A 13,213-nucleotide genomic window follows, 5' to 3' on the forward strand; every position below is an offset into this window, starting at 1 on the left:
AGAATAAGGCAATACTGACCTCTATCAATGACACATTTTAGAACACTTGAGTTTTAGCTGGTTAAGGCAGAATTGATAGCAGAGATTAGAACCAAAGGTCAAACACAGCAAGAGAATTAGAATAGAAAGCAACAGCATCTGTCAAGTTTAAATCAGGGAGAATACCAGCAAACCTCCTTTGGAATGTGGTCATAACCACTGTGACATGAGTTGAACGCAGAGACTGTTAGAGCTTATACTTGACGTAACTAGTTCCTGTTTGACCTAAGAAAAAAAGCGTAATTGCAGCAGACCCAAACAGCAGCAGCAGCAGCAGCCGGGCAGCCAGCAGTGACATTCCACCCCGTAGGAAACAGAAGCCTTACAGAGCACTCACTTTCCCAGGAAGTCCCACACAAACCCCCCTACGTGTTGCGGTGCAGGGACCGACACCTGGTAGGGAGGGTGCAATTTGCGGGAGGCGTGCTTTCTGAGGAAAGGCATAGTCAAAAAAACCCCCGCACATACAAAACAAAACAACTCGTGGAACCAGGACGTGACAGTATAAATGGAAAGAAAAAGCGAGGAAGGAAACAAAACACAAAATGAAAAGTTACAGAGAGACAGGAGATTGTGAAATGTCAATACAAAAAGTAAACAGTTAGTTACAAAGAAAGTGAATAACCAGACAGCTACAAAACCCTCTACACCACCACAATCCGGGGACAGAAACAAAACTTATAGGGCTGTTCACCCACAGAAGAAATGCGGACTTATGGCCCACCTTCCCATAAGAAAAAGCAAAATCCTGGCCACAGAGAATATAAATTAATGAGCTTGTGCTTTCAATCTCATGTTGACTCCAGCGTATTTTTCAAACTTTTGCATAGCATGCACCATATTTAAGACATTATTTTTGGATATCTTTCCTCCCATGCACAGATGAAATACAAAGTCCCCCACCCAGTAATTGCAACAGTTATTGAAGAGTGGAAGAATTTCCCTATTTATTATAATTTGAACTGAAGGCAGCTTTGCCATCATTGATAAGGCTTAAGAGAACAGTTTTCTGGTTTTCCTTTCATCTTCCTCTCCTCCTATCTTTTCTCCTTCTCTGCTCCCCTATACATACCTCCCTAATAGGTGACTCATTTCTTCTCATCTATGGAAGAAACCGTATTACTATTTCTCTTCTTAGCATAAGGGAAAACTCCAGGGAGAGACTCTCTCTTTTGAAAAATCCCATTTTTGTTAGTACAGTTATTCTCTGAATGTGACTGACTTCTCATCTTGCTCTAAACTGAATAACAATGGTTCCTGATAGGCACAGCAATATTTATTTTTTTGCTTGCTGACAAATGTTTGTGCAAGCACTGGGGTTCTTCTTGCCACAGCAGAGTTTGAACAGCTGTAGAAGCATTAGAAGTCAAGATAGTCTCTAGCTCACTTTGCATGGACCACGGTTTAGGAAGGACTTTTAAAAGGCAAAATTATCTATTCTTTTCAGGAAACCAAGACTCTAGCTCTAAAACATCCATGTAACATGCCCAGATATATCAGTTCAGCCATGAAAGAATACTTTATAAACAAGCAAGGCAGATAAAACCAGGACCAACCTATACATTTAATAGGCATGTTAAAAATCTCTGCTTTGTGTAAAAACTCACAAGGAGAAAGCAAGCTTCCAAAGAATAGGGGTTTGAGGGAGCAGTTGCAAACAACTAAGGCCAAATAGAAATGTCAACAATTATTCAGAAAAAGAGAAATTACTAGTCAAAACCTCACTACAAAGTATCTGAAACCTTGTATCTTTTTCTGCAGCGCTGTGATTGTATTACAGTTCCACCTGAAAAATCATTTCAGGTGTTGACACTTCGCTAATGCACCACACTAACAGTACGCACCTTAGGTCTCTAGATCTTGAAGATCTTTTCCATTTCCCCTTACAGTGATTATAGAACATGAATATTCTTAGATTTTTTTTTTCCTTGATTTATACAGCTGCTGGCAATCACATGATAACAAAAGTATTGTTTCCTTTGACATAGCTGAAATACCTATTCTAACTATTAGAAATAAAATAAGATGTATTCTATGTTATCTCAGTACTGGTAGAAAAGATGACAAGTTATAAAGAGGACAACTTTTTTTTTTTTTTTTTTTTAATAAGAGCAAAGATTAGGTGGTAAAGAGGAATGGATAACACTGAATAGTCAAAGTATTCACCAAATTGTTATGGAATGATGTCCAGTCATTTGGGAGTTTTATGCTTTCCTTGCTACAGTAGGAGTTTGGCCTGTGACTGAAACAGCAAGAAACTACCACTGTAACATGAAAAACAATAATTGTTGTGCAGATGTTTGGAACTGCATCTTTTCAAAGAAAAAGTTCCTTTCTAACTCTTTGAAGATTGGGTGCCAATGCTTTTATCTGTAAAAGAGAAGGCGGCCCATCTTCATTTCTCCTCTTTGTTATTTTTGCTTTGTAGACTATAAACTCTTTTTATTGCAGGCCACTTATATGTGTTTATTTAGTGTTTGATACTTCAAGTCCCAATCTTGATTAGAGTTTCTGAATGCTAATGTAATTAAAAAAAAAAAAAAAAATCAGACTTGCATTAAAAGCACGCATAAGAAAATTCTCTTCCTGTCATTCCAATCTGCTCTAGGAATCAGGTTGACGAATGATGAATATTTCTGATTTGCTTTTCCTAAACAGCAATTACTTCTGCACACAGAAAAATCTGAGGCACTGTGAACATATTTCTTCACCATACCTTACTTCTAATAGAAGTTTGTTGCTTATACCCTGATCCCTAGTCAACTCGCATGCCCTAAGATGATGACATGGTGAACCGTACACCCAAGATGGGCACCTCTAAGGGACTGAAAAAATCACACAGACAAATATGACTTGTAACTGCTATTTAGCTTTTCCATGTCTATACTAAATGCACCTACTCTACCAACGTATTGCCTGAATGTTCTGCTGAATACACCATGTATCAATGGGCTGAAAGTTACATCACTTAGAAAAAAAGGGAAGACAGATATAAAGGACATATCCTCACTTTTGGGTGTTCAAGCTCACACCATAGGTACAGAGAATTTTGGTTAAATAAAACAACAACTGAAAGAAAACTAACTGGATGCTGCTTACAATCACAAAGAGAGAAGAAACCCAGCTGACAAGTTGAACTGTTTCAGAGCTCTGTCACTTTCAAGGAAATAAGACTGGACTTCTTAGAAAAGAGTTTTTCAAATCATTCAGAGGGGTCCATAATTTGACTGTCATCAAGCCAATAAACAATCACCACTGCCATCATGCAGAACCTGAAATGTCCTCTACTCATTTCCCTTAATCTTCCTGACACTAAACGCAGAGCAACTGAATAGTGATAGGACAGAAATGAGAAAGACTATTCTGGCACAAGGCAAATGGGAATAATCAAATTTTCATTTTGCTGTTCTAAGTTAGTGATTCTTCATTGCGAATGGTAAAGTAAACAGAAAACCCCAAACAGGTATTACTGCCTAGAAACTCCCTCTTGGCCCACTGTAAGGTGAGAAAATGACAGAATACAGAATCTGTTTCAGGTCTTTCCCAAGATCTACTATTTGTAATTGGATACAAATGTCATGGAATCATAATAAATTATGACTTTTGTTTGGAACATTACAGTCTAGAAAAAATATCTGAGCACCCTGGCTCCAACAGAAAGATGGAAAACACTGAAAAGTTCTGAATCACATTTTGTTTGGACAAAAGCAAATTTGTTCATTCGGCTTCACATGAGCCAAAGTCTAACTGTGTCCCTACCAGTCCAAAGAGTTTCAATGCCACTTATCAGAAGAACCTGAGTAACTCATACACAAGCTCTTAACATTCATTTTTCTTATTTGTTTTTTGGAGAACCATTCCTAAGAAATTTATTTAATCAAGAGAACAAACTGTTCTCCAAACATACCACAGTGTCAACAACTTTTCCTACCATCTCCTTTCCCTTACAGCTCTATCTACCCTTCTAGTTCTATCTAAAGCAGCCCTATTTTTGAGCAGCCAGGTAATGAAAGCACACAGTAAGACACCTTTTCACTTACAATCTACCAAAATAAAGGACTGAAGGCAGAAAAACTCTAAACAGACTTTCCCAATATAGGCAATGTAAGGTTTTTAAGACAAGAAAAATGGACTAAGTTATCTCTAACTTTAATCTGCTCTTTTGCTTCTCTCGTAACTTTATACCATTCTCACCTCTCCAGTTCTGCTATCTTCTTATCCTTATCATTCTTCTCATTTTCCATCTCTTTCAAGATTTCCAGAAGACGATCCACTTCAGCTTGAGCCTTGCTAGATTCTTCTCGATACCGTGTTACCTCCCTTTCCAGCTGCTGCATGCGATCACTCAGCTCTGGGCTGGCCCTAGCCTCCAGTGTTGCCTCATGAGCCTGTAAGAAAAAGGTTCAAGAAGAAACACTTCATTCACACATATGTATTTTACAGATACTATGATGACTGCAAAATGCTATGTAGATACCTATTTCAAAATGACAAGAAATAAATATACAGTGCATTTGCTACTTTTAAGTATGGGGAAATACCTTCTAGGAAAAAAAAATTCAGAAACAAATTTAATTTTTTTAATTTAGTCTAAAAAAAATTAAGTGATTTTTTTGATCTGAAAGAGTTGACATGAGAAAGAAGTAAAAATATGAACAAATTTAAATTTCTTTGAAAGAAAAGAAAAAGAAAAGTAAGTGTGAGTGGGTACAAAAATTCTTAAAATACACTTCTGAAACTGACTGTGATATGACTGTAGAATTAGTTATCCGAGGTATTTTTAACCTAGATGATCTAGAAAAACAAATCACAGGTTAATAGCCTTCAATAACTACATCAGTATGCAAAGTGTCAGACAGATTTGCACAGGTGGTACTGGTGTACTGAAGTCCTTGCTAGTTATCTGAGCTGTATACACTAGGACTAATATGAGTATGGGTACCTACTGAAAAGCCTAGTTATCTGGGAAATATGTTTTGATAAATCAGGCTATGAGGACAGAAAGCATTAGAGGAGTGAGGATAAAATGACCCCAGTGAAGAATTTTTATTTTTTTTTTTTTTAAATGGCTTGGCTTGTTACAAAAATCGCTAATTTATTATTAAAATGAATTCAACAGTTCCCAAGCATAGAGCCAAAGAAAAAACAGTATTTATGCTGGAGTTTAAACCAGCAGACTAAGGACTATCTTTTTATCCTCCCCCTACCCCTCTGCTGTTGGATCTTGAACTGCTGTTTGATATCAATTAAAGCTATTTCAGAATGGCTCAAATTTGCTTCAGTGAATAGCAGGTTTGGTGGAGCTATTCTGCTGACCAAGATTGCCTGCAAACACAAGGCCTTTCTCTTCTCTGAAACAAACCTACAACAGAAAATAAGACTACAGACGTTTTTCCCCTCTGCGTGCAGCTGTGGCAAGCTGTTTTACAAGCTGCCAATGTTCTGCTCCAAAGCACAGTTAAGTCTAAATCCAATAGTATAGGACTCTGTTGCTTTTAAAGGTAATTCGACAGAACTGCAGCAGCATAAACCTCAGCATTAGAAGCTGCTGCTTCCAAAGAACCAAATCACAGCAAAAATACACTTGGCTAAATCTGTTTAGTTATTCAGTAAAATAAGACTGGAAGAAAATATCCGTTCGTTGACCCCAACATTTTTGCCTTGAAGTCTCTTGTTTTTAATTAGCTCCGTTAAAGCCAAGGCTGCATTCTAGTGAAATCCAGGAGAATCTCAGAGCAGAATATTCTAGGACTGAAGAAGGCCTTGATGCCTGTCTTTACTGGGTCATAACCTTGGGATGGATTTGGATTGTCCAAATACTGGAGATCTTCATATTCCAGGGCCTTGGCCCTGCAGCAGCCTGCCCGAGGGTCGATGCTAAACTGTTTTGGTTTTCTTTTTTTTTTTAAGCAGGAATTACAGAAAGCTGGATAACCTGTACAGTATTTTATTCCAGAACAAAATGCCTGGCAATCCCCACGTCTCCCAGGCAGGTCTCAGCAGGAGTGCCCAACAACCATAGATCCTGGAAGAACAGAACCCTTTCCTGAGGCAATGCGTTTAGGAAGACTTAAAAGGCTCCCCACTTCTGAGAGACTTTCAAGTCAAACCCTGCTGCTCCTCTGTCACTGAGCTGTAAGTCTGAAAATCCTGCTTCTGATTGAGACCCAGCTCCAAGTGCATCCCTGGTGAGCCTGGAAGCTTTGAGAAGGCTTTTGGAGTTAGGGCTGTCTATGCTTCCAGATTCCTTACTGCCCCATAAGCACTTTGAATTATAAACCCTTGGAAAACACTCTCTAAGGCAAGCGGAAGTCTAAATAACGTGTTGCCAAGATGATACAGACTCCAGGAGGACACTGCAGCAATGAGATCGATAAGCATGTCGGTTCCATGAACGGCCGCAGGCATCAGGGAACGCACTCTGCTTTGGAAGGAGAGTGTTGGTGGGTGTTCCTGAAATGCCTTATTAGGATTTCCAGCCTGCAGGAAATCTGAAATATTTGACTTCATTTCCTTTACAACTATGCTTAAATTTCAAACAAAAACTCCATCCTTCCCTCCCAAATACTGTTTTGCAGGAACTGGGAACGTTGTTTTTAGGGGGGCATCTATAAATCTACTGGAGGGCATGTATATTCTCCTAAGAGACACTATGTATAGAGTTAAGTCTGGTTTTCACCAGAGGCAGAGCCTGAATTCTTCTTTACTGGATTTAGGTATGTTTCCAACATCTCAAATTGTTTGTTTTAACAAATACTCCTCCAGGCTCTTTAAAGTCATCCAAAATACATAATCAGATAATCAAGAAACTTCTTTTAAAAAAAGCAAAGCTAGGCTGTTAGCCTAGATTACTAAACTCTCTAATTCAAAACAAGTTATAAGACCTAATGCAATTCTACTGTCAGGACAGTCCTGATTTATATTACTCTGTGCTAATAAAAGCATCTCCACAACAACCCAAGAGACACTACTGAGAAGAGGAAATCAATTTTCTTTTTTAGAAAATTAGCCAACAAGTCAGTGTGTCTGGTTCTTATAGAACGAAAGGGCTATTTACACAACATAAATTATTAGTTAAGACACGTAACACATGTTATTTGTATATAATGCACGTAAGTATGGATACTTTCACCTAACACAAAGAGAACGTTATGTGATATGGTGTAAACTGGAGACCACTTCCTGAGTTGTGAATTACTGAGTGAGTGACTTTGGTCCATTTTGTGGGTTATGTACAAAATATGTGTTACATGACCATATCTAAAATCCTACTGGGTTCATTTATTGTATAGGAGAGAAAACCAATGCATTTAGAGGTTTCCCACAAACTCACATCAAGATCTGGAACAGATGAAATTGGCTACCTTCCCAATGCAACATTGTGCAAAATAATTCAGCAGTATTTTTTTTTTAACCAAAAAGAAAGTTAAACACAAATAATGAATTCTTATATTCACAATAAAAAAACCAAAACAAAACAAAAAAACCCCCCAAAAACCCCAAACACATAAAACTTCACCCACCCACCAAAGGTGTACAAAAATGTCAAAATAAGGCAGTAATTTTATTTTTGAAACAGAATGGACATATAAAGTGACAAATGCACTGAGGCAGTTTCTGCTGTATTAAGAGACTATAAGTGCATTTCGATAGGTTCAACTTTCAGCTCTGCCTGAGAGAGTATTCCTAAATCTGCAACCTCTTAATATAGTTACAAATGAATATGAAAATGTATAAAAGTATGATAAAACATTAAATAAATTGAAAAAGCAGCTTGCGTAGGGTGAAGGGAACATTGCACTTTCTCCTCTGACAAATGAGAAGTAAGAAAAGGTATGTCTACCCAGGCCATTGAGTTTACCTGATTACAGGCTATTTGAAACCTCTTAACGGTTACTACTGACCCTGTCATTAGCTCTCCATGTCTGTTGCACTGTGAAGTCAAACAGGTGAATTTAATCTACTTTCAAGAGCACAATCAAACTTGCATGTTTGATTCTGCATTGATCTGCCTAAGAAACACAGTCACACTTTAGCTAGACAGCAGCACCTTCTTAAGCTATGTTTTTATTAGCAAAGATCATCTGATCAGTATTAATCTTTGCTGATGTGCATTTAATTTCAAATTCTAAGTGGTTCAGGACTTAGAATAGTTTAAGCTTACTACCCAGTTTAAGCTTACTACTCTGGATATGCTCTCAAAGTTCTTAAGAGGGACTATAGACTAAGAGGTAGTTTAACAGCTTTCTGCTTTTCTGCTCTTAGCCATCATTTCCCATCTGGAATGTGGTAAGTGATGGGGTGCTTCATGTACCTAAAGAATAAAAGAAAGAGTGATTGTTCCTCAAATAAATCTACTATAACTTTTATTGCTTCCACAGAAAATCAGCTGACAATGCCAACTTCTACAACCAAAACAAAGATGACCAATGTTTCACAGAAATAACCACTATTTACAGATGTAGGAGAGGAAGACAAAACACATTAAAAAGAATTTTCCAAGTTGATATTTCTCAAGCCAGAAAACTCTTTACTAAGAGGAAAGGTAATCTTACACAGCTTAAAGTGTGCCAGAGGAAGGGAAGAAAACAATACCACAGATCTAATTTAAAAGTTCTAAAATGTAAATAAAAATTCCAAACATTATAGCTAGGATTCCAAATCAATATTCCTAAAAGATTAACCAAATCAAACAGCAAATAATTCACAGCAAACACTTTCTACTTTTACCTATGAATTGAGACAGTAAATTCAGTTTAACATTTCACATACAAATGCTGCCAAGAACTTTTGGCCACAAAGCAGAAGTTCCCAAGAATCTGAAATCCCACTTTAATCCACCTTCCTTCCTACCTCCAAGTGTGCCTCACATTTCCTAAAAATAGTAAATGCACATACAAACACAAAAATATGACTATTTACTACAAAAGACAAACACATGTAACACATGTAAGCAAGTCAAGTGATAAAACGTGTGCTGCCTTCTACCGTGTCTTTATTAGTTTCAACAGAATTATAAATTTGAAAAACAACCAGACTTGCTCCTCCTTTAGTTCCAATGCTCTAAACACCACGTACTGTAACAGCTTTTCAAAAAGGCTGCACTGGAAGTAAAAGGCTTAGTGAATTCTCTGATATACTATGCACCAGAAAACTTGAGTATGTCACTAAGCGTTATTTGTTATATCTTAGTATTGACAAAATTTTTAAATGGTTAGCCTCTGTTAACGTGACTAAATTTTTGACAGCAAATAAACACGTGTTTGGTTGGAATCATTTAATAAAGAAGGCTGAAAGTCTAAATAAGAGGAAGATGCCTTGGGAGAACCCATTACTGAAAAAAAAAAAAAAAAAAAGATCTCTTCAGAATTAGAGTTCCCATAGTTGTTATTAAACATTAACAGTTTTCTCTCTTTGGAATTTACACCAACACAAAAAGTGTACAAAGACAGAAGGAAAATGCCCATATGACAGCTGTCTTTGTGAGCGTACTTCAACTCCCTTACCCACACCTCCTCTGAACCAGGCTTTACTCACCTGACCACTGGCTACTGTATTTCAGAAACAGCACTTCATTCAATGCACAGAAGGGAATTACTGAAGTAATGAGCAGATATTCAGTATTAGTTTTTTGATATTCAGTGTATGGCTCTATGCCTTATCTACTCTAAATTACACAGATGACACTAAAAAAAAAAATCCCCGATTTTCTTTCTATCACACTAATCACGACTGTAGGCTATTTCTTGGCAAACAATAACTAACTTCACTTCTCAACACCACCAGTGGGAAATGAGGATGCATTATTATACCTGTTGTGCAGGTGAAAAACTGAGATGCAAAAATATTCTGCCTTATTCTCTTAATGCTTTCCTACTGTTAAAAAAAAATAATTTGTCATCTAATTTCTCTAGATGATTATCATCCTCCTTATATAACTCTTGCTCATTCTTTGAGCATTTTTCACACAATATTGAAAACTGCAAGAGTCTGGCAGACAAAAATTTAGTTATAAAACATTATAACAAATACCTCACAATGAAAAATGAGAAAGGCTACACAATGTTGCATCGGCCATTTCCTAGCTTTTGGCTATTTAATTTTTCAAAATTAATGTTATCTTAACAAGGCTTCTGGGAGGGGCAGAGCAGGTAAATTTAATTTTTTTAGGTATAAGAAAACCAGGGGGAAAAACCCTCCAACTTTCCACTGCATGAGATGATGCTGACATTGTCATGAACCATCAACAGGACTGGAACTTTAGAAGCCACCACATAGCCTCTTGTACCTTATCCTCTATGTTGACTACATCACACTGGGGAATAAAACACACAGTTTGTTCCCACATTTTGTATTTTCTGACTTCAGAGTAATGGGGAGTCTCACAAATTTTGCATGCTATTAAAGTTTTTGTAGAGAATACGCTCTCCTGGGCACAAATTCTCCTGCCTATTTGCACCGAGTACAAACCTTTTGTACCATATCTCATTTCCCCAATCTTTTATCAACTTATTTAGCCAGGTTCAAATTCCACTCCTCTTACCGAGGCAGATTCCTCTAATCTGCCAGATCTCCTCATCCTTTTTCTACCACTTTTTTTCAGGTTTGGGGGCTATTTTTGCACAGTTAGTTCTATCCACCCACACCTGTAGCCCCATGTCTCCTGCCCATATGCAACCCCCTCCTCGTACCATGTCTTCCCTGAGTCCCAGGTTCAGTAAAATTTTCCTGGTAATTCTATCTACTCATTACCCCAGCAAAATCCAATCTGTTCTCCTCTTCCCTATGGCTAACTTTCAGTACCGGCTTCCAATCCTAACAGATTATTTGTCCTGATCTGTTCTGCACACCGAGATGCCGATTCTTGCTTCTGCTGTATTTGTATCAAGGAGCTGCTTGGAACCAGCACGTTATTTGGTGAATAGTCTACTTGGAATTGCTGCTGCCTGCTCAGATGACGAGACCTAGAAGGGGCTGTGGCAGTGGAGACAAGGGGGAGGTCTTCTTCCCTCTCCAGGATGGCGTATAACCAGTGCACGTGGAATCTCTGGGAAGTTTCATTGCTAAATCTCTCTATCGAGCACGTACAAATAGACAATGCATTTAACCTTTAGCCAATGCAGATAGATTTAAACAGTGGCATCAAAAATATCTGGTACAAGGACCAAATCTTTTAATAAAAAAGTCACTAGTGTTAAAGAAAGATTAAAACCAACATATTTGTATATTTTGTTCTTGAAAACAGTGAGCTGTTATGGCTGAGAGTTTCTTTCAAAAAGACACAAAACCAAACAAAATCTCAGACTGAACCCAACAAGTAAGAAGCTTCAGCTAAAAGATTTAAAAGGTTTTGCAAAACCATAAACAATTGACAAAAGAATCTATTTAATAGGATGCATTAAACAAGTTTAGTAACAGACTGTACCAGTGTAATCTACAGGTTAGGAGGGTGGCAAATTATTTTTAAAGCGGAGGAATGTATCAATTCCCCGGAAAAGTCTGGAGTCTGCCTTTCATATCTGAACACACAATACCTTCGGGGAAAAAAATATTCTCTGTCATGAAATACTAAATAATGAAATCCTTCAAACGCCATATCCACTGATCTTATATCCCTTAAGAAAATAATGTTATTTTTTTCCTAATCTTTGTGCACCAAATAGCTTAGAATATTTATTAATGAATGTTTTTACATATAATTACCAACTTAAAATGGAGTGTAGGAGTTTTTATGCCCTAGTTGACTATTCATTGTTATTTCTGACAGTCCTAACAAAATGCTTCTCCCTATTGCACAAACACAACTCTTTCCCCAAATCTAGTCCCATAAATGCATTGTATTATCTGCTCTATTAAAATAATTTCTAATACAGGATGTCACAAAGCCCGAACTATTAAAAGCACCAGGAATTCTCTGCCCTTCAGACAACGATTTTCAGGATAGACAGCTACATTTACCCTGAATATTGTCAGGAGTAACACAGATATCAGCCTTCTGAAAGTTCTGTAACACGATTTTTTATGCACATAGTCACAAAAGAAGTCTCTTGATGAAAAACACCTTGGATTACGTAATTTACAGTGTCGAGATATTATTATACAAACACTCCTTGAAAGGAGTGCTCTTTGACATCAAACAGAAGGCTGGTATTAGGATCCAAAAATTAAACTGACATAGTACCAGCAAGCTTAATGGTTACACAAGTTTTTAAGCAATCTTTTACTTGCCGTAACTTAATTATTATTTCTAATGTGCTGCTGTACATGGTATTACAGAATACTTTCACGTAAGCAGCTTGATTTGCATGGAAATTCTACATTCTTGCTCAGAAATGTACAGACACTGGAGATGAAAGAAAAGCTACAGGACACTTCAAGCAACTGCAGCAAAGGGAAACAAAAACACTGGCACAATATTAAGCTGTCCAAACAATAATGAAGTTAGACCAACACAGCCAAAAAGTAGAAGCATCTTAGAAGGCTTTTTTGAGCATGACTGGTCAGATATACATAGCATTTTGTTTGTATCCATACTGTCCATACCCACTACTAAAGTAATGCACCAATATACTCTGTGTTGGCCCAAACATAAAAGCACAGGTGAATACACATGCAACACAGAAAACTAAATGTGATTGGCAGTAGCCTCTCAGTTTGCCAGGGAACTTACTGGCTTGGATGGATGACTCAATAAAACTTCAGGGTGCTAAAGGGAGAAAGAAGATAGGAAAAGATGGGGAAAATTTGGGGTAGGAACAGTGTAAGAGAGAAAAATAAAAGATGCAAAAGAAAAAGAAAAGAATTTAAAATAATAGCTGCAACATTAATTTACTAAGATGACAGAATCTTAATTTGTGGTTTTAGCATGCATTACTAACCAGCTTTTGAAACATGAGAAACATGGAGAGTTACCCTCATGCAAGTTCCAAACTTGATCTTGATTTCCTAGTTTAACGGTTTTGTCCAGTCCTTAGATACTTAACACAGTCCTGTGTTTGGGTTTACAGATGACAGTTTTACAGGTTGAGCAGGACTTTAATTTCTAGTGGTTCACTTATATCAATTACAAGACAGCTAAATGGTTTAGAACACTAATTCAGTAACTGACACTATCTGAACACTGCACACAATTGCTGGGTTTTTATTTTTATTTTTAAAAGACATCCTGATTTCC

The 13,213-nt window shown here is 37.3% G+C and overlaps 1 protein-coding gene across 1 annotated transcript in view; it reads right to left on the minus strand.

The window, feature by feature from the left end:
* Positions 1 to 13,213, minus strand: part of ERC1 (ELKS/RAB6-interacting/CAST family member 1) — a 294,006-nt gene that overhangs the window by 166,867 nt on the left and 113,926 nt on the right. The window contains exon 11 of the mRNA XM_082308445.1: positions 4,234 to 4,427. Within this exon, the coding sequence (XP_082164571.1) occupies positions 4,234 to 4,427 (194 nt within the window). The remainder of the gene's footprint in view (positions 1 to 4,233; positions 4,428 to 13,213) is intronic.

The sequence above is a fragment of the Platalea leucorodia genome, assembly GCF_965183815.1.
Source record: "Platalea leucorodia genome assembly, chromosome: 4".
In the NCBI taxonomy this organism is placed as follows: Eukaryota; Metazoa; Chordata; class Aves; order Pelecaniformes; family Threskiornithidae; genus Platalea; species Platalea leucorodia.